Source organism: Ptychodera flava, chromosome 17 (assembly GCF_041260155.1).
Source record: "Ptychodera flava strain L36383 chromosome 17, AS_Pfla_20210202, whole genome shotgun sequence".
Classification (NCBI taxonomy): domain Eukaryota; kingdom Metazoa; phylum Hemichordata; class Enteropneusta; family Ptychoderidae; genus Ptychodera; species Ptychodera flava.
The window spans coordinates 18,787,182-18,809,695 of record NC_091944.1 but is presented as its reverse complement, the minus strand read 5'-3'; the positions used below and the strand labels follow the sequence as shown (position 1 = coordinate 18,809,695).

Below are 22,514 nucleotides of genomic sequence, written 5' to 3'. Positions count from 1 at the left end.
TCACACAGTGACCATGACGCCCTACACCATTTACCGCTGGGACAAGCTTACTCTTTTTGACTTCACTGTCAAAAATAATGGACGTGAGCATAAATACGACGAGGATTTACTTCAGCAAATATCATGTGGCAATATTAATGTAGCCAATAATTGGCCTTTAATTGGAAAGTTTTTGCAAAAGAATTTCAAGTGGTTTTCCAATGGAAACTGTACTGAGATTCAAGCAATCGTCTACGTAAGGCATCATAAAAGCGGATGTGACGAGTCCCTACGAACCATTCCGGGAGAATTCCAAAGGAAAGGTAAAATTGATTCATTTTAAGGGCTCAAACAATTTATCATCATTTGTTTTTGCTCTGATAATTAATTCACATTCGATAGCAAATGTTTCATTATCCATTACACACTCACACGTTTACGGTAGTTATGTAGTTGAAAGGGTCACTACAATTATTGTATAAAGGTTTGTAATTAAGGTAATATGTACCTCGAAAGTGAAAGACTGAAACTTTTGCTCTAACTTTCCTCAAGGAATCTTTCAATCATTCTCTTTCAAAATCAAGAACAAAAATAAGGGGTCACCGTGCAAATTTTGGTACTAGAGAAACAAATAACCCAAGATTTACCGATATCTAAAATTCAAAATGGCCGCCATCCCTGTGTTAACTCTATGGCGAAAAATAAAAATTTTCGAATTTCAAAAAACTAAGCCGGTGAAAAGTTTTCTTTCACCATGAGCTTTAAAATGAATCCCCACATGTGGTATATCAGAAGAGAACTGTAAAAGTTTGAGAGTCTGAATGTCTGTCCCCGAGGCACATAATGTGTTACATAAATAACATTTTTCTTACAGCCGAACGAATTCCAGTTTTCCTGTTTTATGAATCTGCCTTGGCAGATGGGAAAACCAGAGATGACGCAAAGGGCAACGCAGACAACGAAGTACAGTCGACAGAAAAAGTACCTGCAACACGTGCAGGTGAAGAAGACGGCGACACAGACAACACAGAACAGTCAATAGCCAATGTGGCTGATACACGTGCAGGTGAAGCAAATGGCGATACAGATGTTAACAAACAGACACCCGAAAAATATGCTGACGAATATTATGACTTGCTGTCGATGAATTTTTCTTTCGTCTTATATGACGACCCCGGGTGTGAAGAAAACTTGAGGGCTTTACATGAAGTTCTTAACCTTTCGAAAGAATTTTATGACAGTCATTGTGCATAAAATGTGACATTGTAAAGCCATGCTGAGATTTGTATCCGCTTACGTCTTCCTGACCCCGTTCTGTTGTGATTGACAGGAACAACCTTGCTGACTTGATTTAAGCAAAATACAGAACATAGAATTTTTCAGCAATTGCAGATTGATAGATTGGCTCTTATAGATTATAATAAGACTTTGTAGGAGTTTGAGAATGAAAACTAATTTAGTCAATGCGGTGAAGTAGAATAACGATGACTATCTTTTTCTGCAAGTGATGAAGAGAGATCATCATGAGATTCACAAGTCTTTGATTCTGGGAGGGGGGAATGGCAGACAATCGCGTTCACAAAATGACTGCAAAAACACGTTCACATCACACAAGCTCAGACGCCACGCTCTGTGTAACTCACTGAGTACGGCACAGGGTCGTATCTCAATCTTAGTCAAACAACAAGTAACATTATAACTTGTCGAAATGATTTTATTTACACCATTGTCGACTTGAACCAAGTGTATGATACCTTTTAACATTTAAGAGAGCTTTGTAATTTGTATTAAGGCCAGGAAGAAAAAATAAATTGTTCATCGGAATCGCCGCTTCTACTTTGGCGTATTTGGAATTTTTTATTTCTTACTTCCGCATTACAAATATTTTTAGTACTGCCGCTGGTGGCGCCCTACACTTTGTCGGGTTTTCGCGGGCACGGGATTTTGAATGAGCCTTCCGACGTTGTTGACCGCCAACACGTTGTTGTGACGTCTGAATTTGGCGAATCACGACGCAAAGTGGGTCGATTTGGCCAGAAATTTCCTCGTTTTGTAAAGGTTAGTACATGTCACATCGTGAGTATTAATTTGATCGCCAACATTCGACGTGATGGCCAACAGTTAGTTCCAAAGACGCTATTCATAATTCAGTGTTTGTCCTGATATTAAGTTTGGCGATTTATTCAACAAGATCGTGACAGCAGATGGACGGTGCGTCCGATTAAATGAAAATTGCATCGAAAGTATAAAAATTTACGGCAATGACAAAACACATAGTTGCGTCGATGTTAAAGTACGATCTGAATGATGACTATATAACTTCACTCCGATCACAGTACAGTGTTGTTAGACCATTGTATAAAATGTGTAGAGACAGTGGTAAAGAGGCCAAAACGTGGGGCCAAAGTAAAATGAAAAAAAAACTCGGATGCTAGGTCCCACCAGGACAATATTAAAGGACAATACTGAATTGTTGGCTTTCATTGATTTGCTGTACATTTCAGTTTTATTCTGAGAGAATGTTGAAATTCTTGACCGCGGAGCGACGTCACTTTCACCATGGAGGTATATGGTGGCCTAGGGTTGTCACTGGTTAAAGTATACAAATACTTAGTTTGCTTGTTTGTGTCTTCAAAAAAAAAGAAAATTACAATGTACTGCACTGAATATTGCTCTTTTGATCAAAGAAATTCTTTCAGTGTGTGATTCATTATTGTAGGATACCTGGTGTATCGGGCAATTGTATTTCTCCTTACACAATATTTCATTAACATCCTTCTTCCCATATGAATAATTTGTGCACCCATTTATTTTCTTTATTCATCTTCAACTGGTTCATGAAAATGAACAGGAACAATGTATACAAAGTCCTATAGCAACTAATGTTAAATCTTTCACCTATTGCACGCGAGTGAGGTGAATTGGGATTTGACTATACAGGACAGTGAACAATGCAGAAATTATGTGACAAAGGACAGAACTTAGTGTTTATCATTGACATAATGTTGAAACTTTGAATACTGGTGTAAAGGTTGAAAAATTCACACTTCAATATTTTGTTCTCACGGCAGTGTGACGCAAAAATGACGTAAAAAACCGCAAGTTCCCGGATGTCCGCGGTCAAGAATACTCAGAATATGTTGTGCAAACACTAACTGTGAATGTAATGGCCTACGTTATTGTTGGGAAATATAGTATTGAATTCAGTTACCAGTATCAGTGTTTCTTGTCTGAGATATTTCTGGTAAAAAGGGAAACAATTATCTAGCCTTGTCTGCATCTGTGCAAAAATGCCAGAGAACCGCGCTTACCTTCGGCCTAAAAAAAATAAAAAAAATTTTCGCTCGCCGCTCCTGGGACTTGGTCCAAAAAATCCGATGAACAAGATTTTTTTTTCTCTGGCTTAAGTGGATATGTTTTATTTTAAGAAGATGTTAGTAAAAGCATCATTTTTAGAACGTTTCTGATGCAAAACAAGTGGTCATGAACGAATTTTTTTTTTATCTTCTTCTCTGTGTTGACTTCATATACATTTTAATCGTGAACAAAATCAGCTATGTATTTTAAGATAGATTACATTTTAGTTGGTATGGCTTTTATAATAAAGTATCAGTTATAAGATTAATTTAAAGAGGAATACGTGAAGATCATCAACCACGCAAATATGATAAATTCTACACATAAACTAATAGAATCGAATGTTGATATTTAAAATCACGCACTGTCTTACGTAAATGCAATTCAAGACAGAGATTAATACAACTGATTTTGAATCCATCTGAAGGCGATGACTGAAATCTGACAAAAAATAAAGCTTGTATTTCCTCATTATGTACATGTATGGGAACAGTTACATCATTATGTTTATAAATTTCTAGCCAAAATTGCATGTAATTGTTGATGTTGTGAGATTCTGCACGTGCAATTATATGGAAGTTTTTTGTATATAAAAGTTTTGATTCTGTCGTTGCAGACACTACCTGCCTTCTAATAAGTGCTAAAATGATGAAGTATCCTGAAATATGTTTACCAAATTATCGTGCTAATAGATTATGTTCAGAATAAGATTCTGCTATGTACAGATATTGCCAACTTTCTGTTCAAGTCCTAGGTTATATTTGTTATATGGCAGTCACTGCACAGCTGTAAATGTGTGTGATGTATCGATTTCGTTTGAAACGATTTGAATATCTGATTATAACGAAACATATATTGTACTGTACTTCAATAAATAGATGTTTCACGAAGAAAAGTCACCGAGAAACATGCATTTTACTGTGTTTACACGAATTCCTGGGTATGTTGTTTTTTGCATCGAGCATAGTAGTCACAGCATGTGTTAGGACTTTTGTCTCTGTAAGCTCAAGGAATTTGTTACTATGACTACCTCCATAGTAGCACTCACCATTTCATAGCTCACAGTCAGCTACATAAGGAATAAAAATGCTGTGCATTGACGCAGAAAATTAACAAAGGTTACATTCTGTATTTGTCGTGAAAAAATGCCAGCGGCTGCCTACATATATGTGTTTAATCTGGCCCTCTTAGGGCGTATTCGACCAAAAATGCTAACAAAGTAAACATTTATCAAATAATATTTCAATTTAAATAATAAATGCAGTAAAGGTTCTGCTTAACTCATGAAAACATCAAATATCAAGGAATACGTTTGAAAAACATATACATTCCAATACTTTTGTCAAATATATATATTCTCAGAAAGCTCTGTTTTCATCTTTTGAATATTTATGACTTATCTACTCTTGTTTATATATTTGTAAAGTCTGTAGTGGTCATGGTTGGTTTGTAGAAGACGGTTTGGTGATATTTGTAGTTTTTGCTGTAAGAGAGGATATGTTCTCAATCTTCCACCAGTTTGTCTGAGGAAAATTCAAATTCGCTGCCGGTCAGGTTTATGTTATGTAGTCCCGTTTGTATATGCAACACGTGTGTCCCCATACGTACCTTAGATAAAACTGCTATATTGTCTAGTTGTAAAAGTGGAGTTTGTCTAAGATATTATTTCAATCCATCGGTCAATATCGACAATCGCAAATACGCGCAGGAAGCTTCAGGACAGGAACAAAGATCGATTGTGTCACCAGCGAAACTCTCGCTGCGCAACGTTTCACAAGAATGAGCCAAACATTACTTAGCATGCCAATTTGCTGCATGTAGATCACAAACAAGGAGGCACATGGCACTAAGGGGTCGTGGATAATTAAAACATCCGCACGGTAAACGCAACTGATTGCATTTGGCCTCAACATCCCCCCTCCCAACTCAAACGAACGAAAGTTTGGAAGTGCAAAAATCCAACCAAGCCTCATTCTCTATCTGCATACCGACAAGCGATAATTACGTCGCTATGAAATTGCAACAAATTGAAACAATGCGGTGACACACCGAATCTTTGTAATCTGATGAGTACGATCATACACAGGTACCTGCAACTCTTTCCTTTTCTAACAGTGTTTCTGCCGTTTAACTTTATGTCCTTCTTTGTCTTTGTTCAAGCAATAGAATGAAATGAATTGAAACAGTGTAACCAAAATGATTGATACGTTATTTTACACATGAACTTGGCCACATGTATGTCAAAAAAAAATGCTGGTGTAGCGCCGGTGCCGCACTAGCACTTGCCTGGTACACGGCAAACAATATAGCAGGATATTTTACGATACATCATAACGTGTAGCGAGACTTTGCGATATAAAAGTATGTAGTGCTATTGTTGTAATCGAAATAGAGCCACTTGCGCGTGTTTTGATAGTCCACGGCCCCTAAGTCATGCCGTGTGCTCTCTGTTTTTCAAACCTGGTCCCATTCCATAGCTCAGTTTACAATAAGTGCCAGTCAAAATCTCTAGAAGGTCACAACTATAATTCCACTCAGCCGATAAATATCAATTTTCTCCGTTAACGTCGACATGCTTTCATTGACTTCACGAGATCCACGCATAAATACAATGTAAAATATTCATTGTTAATAAACTTGCATATTTAAAAGACGTTACAAAAGGAACTTAACAGCAACAAGATAACATTCAGGTAGGAGATCAATCATGAAATGCTTGCATAATATGCGTTTTTTGTTGTTGTTTTGTGTTAATTATAGGTCATATTATTATCATTTTTATCTAAAAAGACCCATAATTTGTTTCACTTTCACCTTTGAAATTGTGATGTAATTAAGTTAAAGCAGTCCTGCCTGTCATCTTAGTTATCCACTTACAGAAGACGTGCTAACGCCGTTTCCATCCCTCTGTCATTACTTGCGGCCAGACCGTGAGTTAGACTTGTCTAAAACCGATGATACGTGATAAGAGATGACCTAGGGTTATCCTTTCGGTAACACTCTGGTTTGATACTACACAAACAGTGGTTTGTTTGCAGGCATCAAACTCAATACTCAATTGTTACTTTTAATGGTTTAATTTTAACATACAGCAAACAGAAGTGCTTTGTTTGGAAAACATTTCAGAACTAATTTTATATATTTACTACTGCTGTGTCACTGTCATAATCCATGGCCATTTACCAAGATCCTGATAGTATGTTTGCATTACAATGCTTGCGCCAGTGAAAACAGCAGCAAATCAAGATCATGAAAAATCCCCAAAAGCAACTGCACCCTCACAAATTTTCGCCCTGGTCTGTAGTTAGAAAGGGTCATGTGAGACAGTAGTGAAGTAACCTCTTCACAATACAACGAAAGTTGTTCCAGCTTTTCAAAATGGCTACGAGAGTCCGTTTGCGATTTTCCGTCAAAGGACTCTAGTGCCTAAGAGAAATTGCTATATGGATTATAAGACACCTATGGCTTGATTAGTCGTACAGCGTCTGCTACTTTACCTGTCTTTCTCAAAGTATTATTCGGAGAGGCAATCTTTTACTATTACGACAAACTTCCGAAAAAATCAGCTGTATCTAACCTATCTATTATTTCATTACCTTCCCGATAGAAAACTTTTGTTCATAAATGCTTTTAATTGCAAAGTATTATAAAAAGGTGTTTGCATTACTCGTGACATGCTTACCAAATTATAAATATGTTTTTCATATTTGTCTTTTGCGAAATGTTTAAAGTTTTCAAATACTGTAGAGAACATGTACAAACAAACAGACCTTCCCCATGGACCTTTTTCAGAGAATAGACACACAAGATTTTAGCTTCCGTGCTAATATGGGTTCACTTCTTTCTGATTTTGGATATTTCTTATTGGTTGCTCCTCCGCACACATTTGCATGAAACATGGCACGACAGGCGTTGCCATGTGCAAATTATCAGCCCAACAGGTTTCATTAAGGCTGTTAGATATATACCTAGCCGTGACTCCTAACGCTTATCTAGCGACTTGCTAAACTACTGACGATTAATGTGAAACGCTATATTGTCCATTACTTTTCATACTAGATAATAAGATAATGTTATCTTTCTCAAACTAACAGAATGACATCATATTTCATTCTCAGATTATTGTTAGCCGGTTTGACTACGCAGCGGAAGATGTACTAGACTAGTGATATTAAATACCCATACATCTGACAGTAAAACAAGAAAACCGACACATTTTAAAACTTTTCACTGACTTTATACAAAACAAAACAATATGATAATAGTATTTAAGTTGCACAAAAGTAATATTGACATTTTTCGTGAAATTTTGAACGATTGAACAAAGTCGGCAAACGGTATTAAATCAGATACTATACTACTGACCAGCCTGAGAGTACGTGAAATCAACATCATTCCTTCTCTCTCCGTTCAGAATTTAGGTGTTTCTCTCAGCAGTGATGGCTCCATGTCAAATTATATAAGTCAGATCTGCAGGAATGGTTATTTTTTATTATCTAGGATTAGCAAGATACGTAATTTACTGGATAAAGCAACCACAGAGAAATTAATCCACGCGTTTGTTACTTCTCGATTGGACTATTGTTATAGTCTCCTCTATGGTGTCCACAAAGATCTAGATCAACTTGCGCGTCTTCAATCAGTCCAAAACGCTGCTGCTCGCCTCGTTAGCCGTACACGTAGATTTTGTCACATCACTCCAGTTTTAACTGATCTGAATTGGCTTCTAATAGAGGCTCGCATTATATGTAAAGTTTTGCTACTTACCTTTAAAGTTGTTCATGGAATCGCACCACTTTACTGGAAAGAACTGACCGAAATGTATGTCCCATCCAGAGACCTGCGATCATCGAACTCCGTACGGTTAGTGCCACCACGAGGGAAGTTTAAGAAAGCGTACGGTCAAAGAGCCTTTTCTGTGTTTGCACCTGATTTATGGAATTCTTTGCCGCTTGAAATTCGTACCGCTCAAGCTATTGACTGTTTTAAACGTGGTTTAAAGACACATCTTTTTACTAAGTACTATTCATAAGTCCATTTATGTTTTTTACAGGGATTACGCATTTCTATATTTTATTCTATTGGACTCAGTTTTACTGGACACTATATTTTAACTCATTTTCTTAGTTTTAATTCATCATTTCAAATTTTAAGTCAATTCTGAGTTGTTTTACTATCTGATAACTTTGTCTTTTTTTGGTCCTTTATGGTATGTACAATGCACTGAAACGTATGTGTAGTGCGTTTGTTAAGAATTAAATAGTAATAATAATAATATTGTATGAGTGGCATTATCTCTATGCGAGGGGTGAATTTGAGGTCAAAGGTAAGATACCCTTCACGGAAGTGTGTAGCCCTTTTGTTGATCATATCCGATAACAATAGTGGTTTGCAAAGTTGGTACCTAGTACAACAAAGGCGTGAGGTTATCTTATATGTATTGTACTAGCGTACCATTGTTAAAAATTAACTCAAAAATACCGTAGAAGAAGGGGCTTATTTTCATTTTTATCGACGAGGCCAGTAACAAAAGATATATACGAATAAGTTTGTTATCTCACAGACAGGTAGGCTAAATGCTGGTGAGTTATTAACAATTGTACCTGGCGCACCAATGTGTCATTTATAACTTGAAAGGTTATCGGTGCATTGTGTCATCGATGATCGAAAAGCCCACAAGTGCCTGCGGTCCAGGTGCGTATGTCGTCATTGGAAATTACCGGTGTCGTCTGAAGAGATGTGGTCAGGACAAACGTACGCATAACAAATGCACTTGTAGACCGGGTAAGTTATACATTCTATTTCAAATGTCAGTTCGCGGTTCTGAGTTTTGCCTTTGCATGTTACACAGCAGAGACTGAACTTCGTGCTCTGCATGAAGCAAGGGGTCGCGTTCTACACTCCAATCTCCACCACCACCACAAACAATGAGAACGTTCTGTGTCCGATGTAAAACTATATCTACAGTTTATCTACACAGCCTCAGAGCACACGCGTATCGCACACTAAGGTCGACAGAGTAATTTATCTTGACGTTACCACACTTAACTTCCCCATGGCGAAAAGGTGAACACGGAACGTTTAAGAACGTCGTCTAAAAGCTTAAAATAGATTATTATTTTTTTCACAAACAGAACAAGGCAGAAATGTATTGACTTCAAAAAGTTAGAAAGAGAATGACTCATAAGCTGATTCCTCATTCGCGTTTTGTAAATATCAATAGCTTCAACTGAATTGTGCGACAATTGCTACCTTTATTCTGTTAACGCAGGAGTGCTTTCGTTTTGTGTTTGTCTGACATATTTCAATGTGTTTATGTCACCGGGGTTAAAGGTTCTGACCTTTGTACTTTGACGCTTTTACAGGATCATCCCTATGGCAACGAATAGCATTGTTCGGCGAAAAGTGGTGTCACTATTGTCAAGGTAAAGATCGACGAACGCTCTTCGCGTTCGGATTACATGCCATGACCAGCCAATTTCTACTTCCATCATGCACATTCCAGAGGACACCTTTGTAACCGCATAGTACTGGGCACGCGCAATTTTTTTTTCTGCCCAGTATATCGGTCACATTTGAAAGCACAACAGCTATGGCGCTTACAACGTAATGTCTTTAATTTAAGCTCGCTCATACCTTTCAAATCACGCAAAATAAATAACCAGTAATCTTTCAGTATTTTGGAGTGAATAAGGTGTAATCGTATATCACCGCCATGCCAAGTAGTTGTAATTGCTTTCGTCTTTATTGTTGTTACTTTGTTGCAGACGCTGTTTCTGTAACAATATCTTCAAGTTGTCATTTTGAGCATACACTTACATATATGCATCTTTAAAAAACAACTTTACACAATGCATCTTAGTGCTCCAAAATCATTCGTGGACAGCCACTTCACTAAAGAAACTCGTACATTAGTTCTCAAAGCAAATAGCAATTAAATGATGTCATTTGTATATTCGCCAAATTGTGGTAACTACGAAGTTAGAAAACTCGTCTGACATTTTAGATTTGTATTGAATTTGACATGTATGAATGGAAAGAATAAAAATACTTTAAATGTGTTATTTTCCGTATATTATTCTTGAGTTGGAAGTTGCAGTAAGTTATTCCCATTTTAAGATTTAAAAGTGAAACCACTCGTAAACACGAATGTCAACATTATTCAGATTTAAAAGTGAAAGCGCTCTTAAATACCACTGTCAACAACGAACGAACTGCGTAGCGTTGATTTCAATTGTCAGTATATTGTGCCATTAAGCAACAATTGAGTATAACATCGTAAAGTTTTCTTTTCTTTCCGTTTATTTCGCATTTGTATCGTCCTGATATTGCACATAAGAAGTGACGTTAGTCATATTTTTATCAAATATAGACTGACTTCCTCAAGTGCTGTAGCTCTTAGCGCGAACTCCCGACACAGGGTCACAGGCCACGCGCAAAGGCTACAGGCCATTTCAACCAGCTCTGCCTCCAAGACCGAACGCTGCAAACCGACAGTAAGTCAGACCATGGTCGATAATTTATCCGTGATGGCAAACTTTGCTCTGTGACACCTATTTTTATTCTTTATTATGACAGAGAATTGTCAACCTTTAAAATTTCCCTAGGAAGGCCTAGGTTTGATCAACAGTCTAAAACTTTCTGTTTAACTTTCTGTTTAAAGGCATGTACAACATGTATTACATTATAAAGATTATTTTAATGCTGTTCCATGTGGATATAACCCTTTGATACATGTACAGCGTATCTCTTACATATATATACATGCATCTCTATGTACATATATCTCATCTATTTCTTCTCTAATTCTCAGATCATGGCATATTCCAAAATAAAAACCTTCCTTCCTCTTGTAATGGAAACCACCGGTTTGCCCGGCGACGACGGGTCCCTTCCTGACGTCATCGAATTGGCGCTCATTGCCGTAACGAGAGACCAGATTGAAAGTAGGCCACTTCCTATTGGCCAACAACCGCGACTAACAAACCGTCTCTTGCTGTGCATGTCCCCCATGAAGCCAATCGAAGACGCTGCAAAAGAGCTCCACAAGGTGAACGGATCAGACCTATCGTCCTTTAAGCCTATGGATGTAGACGTGTACAATGCAATCAAGTCATTTCTGAACCGCCTTCCAAAGCCTGTCTGCCTTGTGGCACACAACGGTAATCAGTTCCACTTCCCTATTTTGCGTCATGAACTGTCTAAGGTGTCAGGTGACATACCCGAAGTCAGAACCATCGATTCCAAGGAGTTTTTCCGACAGACGAGAGAAGAACCGTCTTACAGGCTGCGAAGCCTCGCTGACAAGTATCTTGAAAAACAGCAAACTTGGCAAGCTGAAAAAGATGCAGAAATATTGATGGAGCTGGTATTTTTTCATCTGTGGAAGAACAATTTCACTGAATGGGCCGATGCAAATTCAAAAGATTGTTAGATATCAGCCAAACATACATACATACATACATACATACATACATACATACATACATACATACATACATACATACATACATACATACATACATACATACATACATACATACATACAGACAGACAGACAGACAGACAGACAGACAGACAGACAGACAGACAGACACAGACAGACAGACAGACAGACAGACAGACAGACAGACAGATAGAGATAGACACAGACGGGCACACACAAAGATATAGACAGACACACGGAGATATAGAGACAGACAGACTGACAGATAGATAGACAAACAGGGGAAAGAGTAACTATGTAAAGCCAGACGTACAACAATTATTAAAATTCTGCAAAGCGTTGATCCAGAATGCACTCATTTTCAAATTACATGATCATGTACAGACAGGGCTTGATAAAACTTATTTACATTTAAAAAACATTTACATTCTCAATAGAAATTGCTGATATATACGGGTCAGTCACCGCTGCAATTTTAAATTTCTATTTAATCCCTTATAGCAACTATCTAATATTTTGTGGGACCTTGTAGGGTGCATGAACATTTTGAAAAACCTCTGTGTGAAATGAATATGCTTTAAGCCAGCATTCATGCACCAATAATTCATTCTAATTGTAGTAGACATTATGATATTAGTGTACGGGGAGTATCACACTTTATTTGACAATGTGTCTCAGTATATTCAGAGTCAAAATGCACTGTTAGCGTACATGAATGCGAAGAGTGCCAAATTTATAATTCGATATTTTACGAGCAAAACCAGCTTCAGGTATATATCACGACTCACTAAACCAGGGTCTCCATTTATGTTGTAAATCTTCATTATTCTTCCGATACGGTCTCCAAAAAAATATATATATATTCTTGATCTGCCTGAATGTAACATTTAAATAGAATGGGCCATGAGTCTTAATGAAATGTGTTCAAGAAAATATGAAATGTACTAGCACTAAAAATATGATGTAAAGTCTGACCGTGATAAGAAATAAAATCAGGTGTGAGCCCCCATAAAAAATATGTGGTCACCTGATCGGTGCAACGTTAAAGTTCCAGTGGTGATGTAGGGCCACTTTGGTAGTCTCATAGCCAATAGTCTGCTCCTCAAAGTACTACGAAATGAAGCGTATGGTGGAAATAGCGAATTACAAACCTAAAAAGCTCTCCTTTTTTTAACCAGTCGTCACTTCAGTAATACTTTTCCCAAAATTCAGTCACGAGGCAAAACAAAATGTTGTTATGCAAAACTATTTACTTCTTTATTCGCTCAAGTTCTATATTAGTAAATACGTCTAAATAATGTCAATAATATGAATGTTAAAAAAGTATGATTATTACTATAGCATTATTAATCATCGGCGGTATTTTCATACGATTTAACTCACTTATACTTTCATTAGTTTTCATAGGAAGTAATAGCATGCACATTAAACACCCTTTGGAAACAGACTAGTAACTTTTTCTTGGTAATATAGTATTTGTAATTCTACAGGAACTAATTTTAGACAATTTGGTGATAGCGGAGCAAAACGAATGTCAGCCATTGTACACTGTTTTTCGCCACAAGAATTCTCGGTAAACGAGTAATATTTCCAAGTTCGTGCAGCCTTTAACTATTTACTGAAATTTGTGCGATATCTTTTATGTTTACGCTGTAATTCTGTCAGATTGTTTTGGCAAGTGTAAAATGCAAATGTAAAAATGTAAATAAATGTAAAGCATAAATGTAAATAAATATCATGAAACATTCAACCGTGGTTTCGTTTTGTGCTTGTTACGTCTCCATATACCTTACATATTACCTAAAATTAGCAATACTCGTGGTAGAGCAATTGAAATGAGCTGTTACAGTACTTTGCTAACAGGTAATTATGTTTGTTCGACAAAGCAAATACTTTTTGTCCTTCTTCTCTGTGAGGTATGTTGAAATACAAATTATTAACTTCACAAACACAGCGCAATGTGTATAATATATGATCCAAATTGGTGCAAATCAATTCTAGAGCGCGCGGACTAGGTTTCAGTTGTCAACAATAACATCGGAGAATACATACATCGTGACTGTATTTACATGTTTCATCTAAGGGAAGAGCAAGAAACTCTACCTAACAAACTTAACAGAAATACTGAGGGAAAAACACATCAGAAGTTACAGTCGTCATGAACGTATAAGTACGAATCATTCAACTTTGCCGAGTTGTGATGCCTCGTGTCTGTACATGAACAAGGGAGATGAAAGTGTTGCCAGTGCAAGTAACGTGGGAAGGTAGGTCAAATCGTTGTGGAGGCCGTGGACCATACACCGATAATTCAGGCACGCACAGAGCAAACGAATCACACTGCGTTTAGATAGAACGCACCTCGGGGACAGACATTCGGACTCTCAAACTTTTACAATTCTCTTCTGATATACCACATGTGGGGGTTCATTTTAAAGCTCTTGGTAAAAGAAAACTTTTTACCGGCTTAATTTTTCGAAAATCAAAAATTTTTATTTTTCTCCATAGAGTTAACACAGGGAGGGCGGCCATTTTGAATTTCTAATATCGGTAAATCTTTGGTTATTTGTTTCTCTAGTACCGAAATTTGCATGGTGACCCCCTATTTTTATTCTTGATTTTGAAAGAGAATGATTGAAAGATTCCTTGAGGAAAGTTAGAGCAAAAGTTTAAGTCTTTCACTTTCGAGGTGCATACTACCTTAAGGAGGCAGTGGGTTTACTTCAGATTTCGATAATTGTAGCAAAGTTCGCAATAAAACGTATATTGAATATATGCAATTACGCTTTGGTTTGCGTTTTGAAAATGTTTCCTTAAACAACATGTCATAAGTTTAAAATTTTCAAAACTCAAACAACTGTTGAATATTATTACAATTTCTTCGTCGGATTTTTTTTTGCTTAAAATATTAAGTTTACAAATTTTCTCGCAAAAATTCCTGAGAGGAAGAGAAAATTCTACAATCAAGGAAACCATATGGTACCATTCATTTAGCATGAAATGCCGGTGATTGCAATGGATTATGGGTTTTGTTTGTTTTTATTTCGTCGACTACGACAATAACAATAATATTGCGGCGACGAATGCGTTGTCACGTATCACCTGGGGAACGTTAAATATTAAACAAAAAGATAATAAATTACCATTGTATCAGGGATTTCCAGACACACCTATATGCTGTAATTGTTCATTAAACCAAAAGGGTTATAAGTGCATCGTGTTATCACAATTCAAACAAACCAATGCGTCATTTGTGTTTCAGTAAACTTCGGCGTAACATATTACATAGTATCCCACGTCTCTACGACAGGTAAGCGTTCCCATTTTTGGCATCTCGTTAACATTTTTACTTCCTGACTGTACAACAATATGGAACGGATGGTTGGTTTGAAATTTTGCTTGAACTAGGGGATGGACGTTCTATGTAGTTTTCATCGCTTTTGTATTTTGTGGCCTTTACCCGCACCTCACCCCCTCAAAAAATGCTTTATTTTTGAGGGGAACCCAACAAAGTATACATCTTGTCAATATACCGATATGCGTTCTCAGATGTGTATGGGGTTTATCTAATTTCCGTTCTTGCCAGCAAGAGTTTTTTATGCTCCAAGAACCTACGCAAAAATCAATTCACGGTTATGTGAGTAGCTGTTACCGTGAAGAGGCATGTAATTTAGGATGATGCTAACTTCGTACAGAACGTATTTATTATATGTTTGATGAGTAATGAAGCAATTATCTCCCGATTATAATTGAGCAGTATCTATATCATCATACTTTTATTAATATTGTCGACCGATCGCAAATCAAAATCAAATGGTCGTGGCTCTCTATCAGATGCGGAATTACAGTACTTCTGCAATTAATGGGTGTTTCTCAAAAACGAAAATCCAAGTCTTAATTTTGGCATAGATAAGCTACATCGTAGTTGATAATTTCAACTTCTGCTCTCAGTTCTCAGTGCTTTGTGAAATAAAGTGATCGAAACTTCCACAAAGCCCTGCGTCAGAAATGTTCCTGTCTCAGTGGATTTTGGTGTAATATGTTCATCTCTTCAGAACAGGTAAGTCATACTCGGCTTCTATTTCCGGGTCACAATTTGTGGCATCCCACTCACACGTTTTTACTTCACAATTACAACAATAGTAAAAGGATGTTTCGTTTGAATTTTAGCATGGGCTAGTAGATGAAGTTCAAAGTTTTCATCGCTTGTTGTGTGTTTTTTGACGTGTCAGTGTCCCTACAGTAAAATGCTTAATTTATAATCGCCACGCCACCCGTTTTTAGCTTGTCAACATACCGTACCAGTATGTGCCCCAGGCGTTCACGGTACCTATTTAACTTGGCAAGCAAATTACATCATGTAAATAAAATTATACGGAACAGAGAATATTTACAGAACTTTTCGACATTTATACAGGGCACTTATTTCCAATCAGCCGAACAGGGCATTTCTTATTATATGTTAGCGGCGTACTAAAAACTGTAATGTATCTTACGATAATTATTAAGCATTATCAATACCATTGCAGTATCGTAAATACTATAGACTTGTATCAAAATTCAAATCCAGGCGGTGGTGCGTTTTTTTCAGGTACATAATGATAGAAAATGGTGTAAAATCTGTAATTAATGGACATCTTTCTTTCTCAACAAGAAATGAAATCTTAAAATTGCTAGGGAATTATCACTAACTTCAACTTGTGCTTTTTAATTTTTCCTGAATCTGTAGAAAAAGTCATAGTCTTGATCATGTTGTGTGTGTTTCTTTGTCTATGTCTGTTATTTTCTACTTTGTTTGTATTGTTTTCGGATGTGGAAGGCCATATAGATTTCGATGTCTGTACTTCGAGCCCCTTACAGACTTAACACAATGGCGACGAATGGCAGAGTCCGGCGAAGCGTGGTGTCACTGCTATCAAGGTAATAAGTAACGCACACTTGTTGCGTTCAATATTAAAGCAATTAGCCATCGCGTAGGTTATAGATGACACCAGCTTAATTAGTATAAATAAACAAATATGCTCACCACGTTTACCCGTATTTACACATGGAAATAACGAATGCGAAATTGCATTCTATTGTTTTTAAGGTAGTAAGGTAGTATGCGCCTCCCAAGTGAAAGACTCATACTTTTGCTCAAACTTTCCTCGATGAATCTTTCAACCATACGCTTACCAAATCAAGAAGAACATTTTGGAGTCACAGTGCAAAGTTTAGTACCAGAAAAACAAATAACCCGACATTTACCAATATTTGAAATTCAGAATGGCCGCTGTTCCTGTGTTGCTCTATGGGCAAAATTAAATTTTCGATTTTCGAAAAACTAGGACGGTGAAAATTTTATCATTCAGAGAGCGTTTGAATAAGCACCCAAAAGTGCTGTATCAGATAAGAATTGTAGAAAATGTATGATAATCTGAATACCTGACCCCGAGGCGCATTCTTCCCTAAATCCGGACTCTCATCTAACCAAGGCGTCTCAAAAATAACATTTTCAGTATTTCTTATTTATATGTGATGAAAATCACAATTATTTCATCGCGTTTCGATGCCGGCAGCAGTAAAACCACCATTTCTAAATATACAAGATTAATTGAATTCATAAAAAAATATATGCTTTGCTCAATCCTGTGACGACTTTGAGGTACGCTTAGGGATATTGTTTGCTTTAAAAAATTAATAACATTATGAAAATATTTGGATTGACAATTGACGGCTTTTACGAAGTTACACGTACTAGAAACACTATTATATTATTGACATATTATCAAGAGTAGATAAGGTGGGCAAAGATGTAGTTTTTACATTTTTCTATTTCCAATATGCTTTTTGCTAAAATCTGAAAAAGAATGAAAAAACTCACTGTAAAACTGAAAATACATGTTTTGCGAGGGTGTGTACGGCTTTGTACGAACAGCGGAGTCATATTGCATTCTGATTTTAGTGGCTTTGTAAATGAGGTGTGACTATATTTGCGGTGGTCTCCAAATTAATACTTATTCAAAGGAGGGAGCTCCGACATTATTCATTGTAGATTCTGTTGGATAGATTTATCTCCTTGTGCTTACAATGCAAATAGTAGAGCTGATATAACGCTCTTTGCCATGTTACGTTTGTTTATCTTGACAGAATGATCTCGTCACGTACCGAAACTCTTGCAACCAAGTATAGATGCGGGGTCATTGCTCATGCGCAGATTCGACAGTTCACAGGTGTCACAGGTGGAGAGATCTTTACATCACGCGCTGTCTCACGTACAAAAAAGGTAGGTTTTATCTTAAAGTGGACAACCTCGATCCAAGGATTTGAGCGCGTTCATGAGCTAGCCTGTCTTCGATTGTCTTATACCAACAAAAGTTCATATTGACTATATTTTGTTTTTGTTAGCACACCTGGATGTTGAAAACATTTTGAATTCACTGACCGTAGACCACGATCATTTGATACAGGAGAGCGTGGAATATTTATATTTTTCACAAAAGAAAACTATGTGCAGTGCATTCCAATGTTATTTATTGTTGCACTCGCTAAATAAAGCCGACTTTTATAAGGCTGTAAATGACTCGTTTTAGTGACTGAAGGTAGAACAGAACGAGCCTTAAAGGTATACTGTCACCTGTTCCAATTTTGCCACAGTTACCATGGAAAGAGAAAATCTAACCAATCACAGATTTTAAGCGGGTGGCCACTCTTTAAAAACAGCGCCCTCACATGGGCATTTTGAATTCCAAGGAACGCCCCTTTGACCATATATGGGCATATTTAAATCACAGGTGACTGTATACCTTTAAGGACAGGTATTCGGACTCTCATTTTTTACAGAACGTTAATGGTTTTAGGGGCTCATTTTGAAGCTCATTAAACAACTCACAGGCTTACTTCTGTGAAACATAAAAACTGACATTGTCCCGTATAGACTGAACACAGGGGTACGAGTGGCGACCATTCTGGATTTCAAGAGTTGGTAAATGTTTTGTGATTTGTTTCTATAGTACCAAATTTTCAACGGATGGCCCCTGATTTTTATTCTTGATGTCAAAAAGGAATGTTTTAGAGTTCTATCAAGTAAAGTTCAGCCAAAATACGAGATTAAGAGGGGAAAAGAGTAACGTCACATATGCGCCAGCCTGTGTATTCTTTTACACCAGCTTAATATCATTTATGGAGGAAGTGAATAATTTAGAACGTTATCCTTTTTCTGAACGTTCTTTCTTAGCATTTGATTTAGTAATTTACAAAACACCCATTTAGTTTAAATATACTTCCACTGACAAACAACTTCCATTGATGGTCGAAATAAATTAACATTTTGATGGTATTACCTATGGAGTCTCGGGGGACTTTAGTAACCTTTGAAAAGCATAACATTTAACCTTATTGGACGTAGTACATATAATCAAATGCCTAGAAATATCTGCCATGTACCCTGTGCCAGGAGAGGTCACGAGTTTGAAAATTTTCTGGCTATGAAAAGATGACTAAAAAAACATTGCGATCAGTGTCTAAAATGTGACAATGGACCCTCGACGGTCTATACCTATGTACAGGACAACGAAAAACAGCTGGTCACAAACCCATGTTCTCAGGCTGTCTGTATTTAATTTTTTATGGTTATTAAGTTGGGTTAAGGAAAGGTGGGTTAGAAGTAGATTAACTAAGAAAAAAGATTACATAAATTTAGTGTTTAGTAATCAGCATGCATTATTATCACTAAAGACACGTTTCGTTTATTTCTGTACCCTGCAGACCAATAATGAACACGAATGCATCAAGACGTTTGTTCCTCTCGTCATGGAAACAACCGGATTGCCCGGCATCGGTGGGTCCCGTCCTGACGTCATCGAATTGGCTCTCATTGCCGTAACGAGAGACCAGATTGAACGCAGAGAAACTCCTATTGGTCAACAACCCCGCGTGACTAATCGCCTCCTGCTTTGTATATCTCCCACGAAGCCCATCAGGGTTGTTGCCAAACGGCTCCACAGGATAGAAAAGTCTGATCTCGCGGCCCATAAAGTCATGGATGAAGACGTGTACTGTATAGTTAGATCGTTTCTTAACCGTCTTCAAAAGCCTGTCTGCCTGGTCGCGCACAACGGCAAGCTATTTCACTTCCCCAATTTGCGTCATGAATTTTCGAAGGTCTCAGGAGAAATTCCTGAAGTCAAAATCATCGATTCACTAGAGTTTTTCAGAAAAAGGAATGATGAACCATCTTACAGACTGAGAAGCCTTGCTGACAAGTATCTTGGAAAAAAGCAAACTTGGCACGCTGAAAAAGATGCAGAAATATTGCTTGAACTGTTATTTTATCATCTTTGGAAATACGATTTTATTAAGTGGGCCGATTTAAATTCGATTATTTGGTAGATATCGTAAATAACAGTGACGCCATTTTAAATCTTAAAGCAACTGCAAAATAAATTATTATTATTATTATTATTATTATTATTATTATATTCTGTCTTTGATTTATAAATGAACTGTAAATCAGGCTTGTGTATCGTTTAAGCATTATCTTGCTAGGGATAGCTAAAATCCAATTCAAAGTGAGCGGTTTTGTACGATTTAATAAAGTTACTAATAAGTGTATTGAGGTGAAACAAATGTTCAACATGGTCATTTAGGCGTCCATCTTCATGCTTAAGCCTTTGCAAAAATTGTTAACCTCGTGGTGGTGGCACTTCGTATACTGGTAACCATTTTCATTCAGTAAGTTTTGCAAAGAGATAAATGTGAAAAATAGGCAATGAATTGTGGGATTACTACTGAACACAGATTAAATTTGATGTTGACGCAGCGACGTAAAAAGCGATGAAGCACCGTGATATGAACAACATGAGGTCAGGAATTGTGACACGACTTGATGTAGCAGCTTTTAAATTTGTCTAATACGTGATGCCATTTGGAGGCACCTTACTTACTTACTTACTTACTTACTTACTTACTTACTTACTTACTTATTTACTTACCTATTTACTTACATACATACATACTTTACTTGCTTGCTGGCTTACTTACTTACTTACTTACTTACTTACTTACTTACTTACTTACTTACTTACTTACTTACTTACTTACTTACTTACTTACTTACTTACTTACTATTTGTGTTATGATTCTGGAAAATCTTAGATTCGTAGAATCTTGGATACAGAGTACAAGGGTCCCTTCGCAGGTACACTTTATAAAGTCCCTCGTATACGTATATGTCTTCGCGCTACAATTTAAAAAATTGTAAAGATCATTGTTGCTTCTACCAATGTACAATATTTTGAAGAAAATAGTATGGAACGGAAGGGATTTCGGCAAAAAGTTTTATTTAAATTTCACCTGTTTCTCTTATCTTCTCTCACCAGAAAGAGACTTGCCAATGGATAGTCAACTTTGACCCAATGTATTGATTTGCACAAAACTTCAGACCTGCTTGACAGGCACGCCTTGTCTTGTATAAATTTTTGCCAAATGTTGTGGAGTTTTGTTCTATTTTGCCTTAAACTTTTCTGTAGGTGGCTGCCAGCTGGCACTGTTGACGAGAATAAAATAAAATAAAATATAATAAAATAAATAATTAAATATTTTTCTGTTCCATGGGGAGTTCGCCAAGGAGACAATTAAAAGTGGTCTTTACTTGCTCTCTTTATAAACAATCTGGCTGCAGAGTTAAAATCATCATGTTTAGGTAACATTGTCGACAATGGAACGTATCGATACTCTATGAGTAATGATCTCTGACAATAAAAACGATATGCCATCAAGAGACCAATAAAACGAAAGGTTTGCCTAATAGAGAATTGCCACCGACATTTCTGAGTCAAAGCACAGATACCCATCTACTGACTATGGTCAAAGGTGGCTAATTAGGGAACAATAATGTAAAATATCCTGAATTACTTTGATACAAAGAAAGCTCCAGGGATCTCTTGAAGTTTCAGAATATAGTCTCCTTGTCTTCCATGTCTCTACAAGTACAGCATTGCCCAGTTGTTGCATAACGAGCGATAGAAACCTACAACTTTCTAAATTTTATCAATTTGGACCTGTGAAGGAAAGGCGATGAACGCTTCCAAAGAAATATTCTGTTCCACTAAGGTGGATATCATGTATAAGCAAAACTACTGTCATTTCCTTTATAATTGCTCCTGTTGACAAGAAATGGAATAAAAAGTAATGGTTTCGAAATACGACATACAATTTCAGATTGTGCAGTTCAGTTAGCCAAAGAGTTAGCCAAATAATGTTGAGCGCTACGATATAGTAGTGACTTCCTGGAAACTTAGTCAACAATAGAGCATACATTAGCACCAAATCAGGAATTTGGTTTCGATTCTGGCGTGTCAAACAAGGGGGCCTTCTACAGTTTCAATCTGGGACATTGAGTTCTGTCTCCAAGAAGATATTGAAGTATATCAAAAGTTTCTGTAGTTTTTAAAACGTATGGATCTTACATATACAGCGAGGAGTGAGGGGAATTCAGTAGAAATGTCATATTGGGCCTTCCAAAAGGGGTCAAGGCCATAGGAAGGGTTTTACAGATATGTACCGCAAATGTGACACCCACTTGCCGCCCGTGGATTTTGAAAAAAGTTGATAAAATGTAAACTTTTTTACTTCAAGCACTATTGTGGCCCACATTTTGTCTAGGAAATGTTGAGTTTCGACACCCATATTTTAGCAAGAATCTGTTTTGTGGTTCGAATTGACCAGGTGAACCTGTACCTAATTCGGGGATGAG

General features: G+C 37.0%; 1 protein-coding gene and 1 long non-coding RNA gene across 3 annotated transcripts; both read left to right on the top strand.

The window, feature by feature from the left end:
* The first annotated feature begins 8,950 nt into the window (after positions 1–8,950).
* Positions 8,951–12,789, top strand: LOC139115680 (three prime repair exonuclease 2-like). 2 transcript variants are annotated; one of them, XM_070677984.1, is made up of 4 exons: positions 8,951–9,120; positions 9,702–9,761; positions 10,709–10,832; positions 11,150–12,789. In XM_070677984.1, the coding sequence occupies exons 2-4, from the start codon at positions 9,712–9,714 to the stop codon at positions 11,768–11,770; spliced, it is 795 nt and encodes a 264-aa protein (XP_070534085.1). In that variant the 5' UTR covers positions 8,951–9,120; positions 9,702–9,711; the 3' UTR covers positions 11,771–12,789. The 2 variants fall into 2 exon arrangements, with proteins under 2 accessions (XP_070534085.1, XP_070534086.1); XM_070677985.1 differs by lacking the exon at positions 8,951–9,120 and having other exon boundaries at positions 9,663–9,761.
* A 2,883-nt stretch (positions 12,790–15,672) lies between these two features.
* Positions 15,673–20,189, top strand: LOC139116479 (uncharacterized). The gene is made up of 4 exons (XR_011548310.1): positions 15,673–15,839; positions 16,599–16,699; positions 17,909–18,044; positions 19,526–20,189. It is a non-coding gene; the product is annotated as an uncharacterized lncRNA (long non-coding RNA).
* Positions 20,190–22,514: the final 2,325 nt, after the last annotated feature.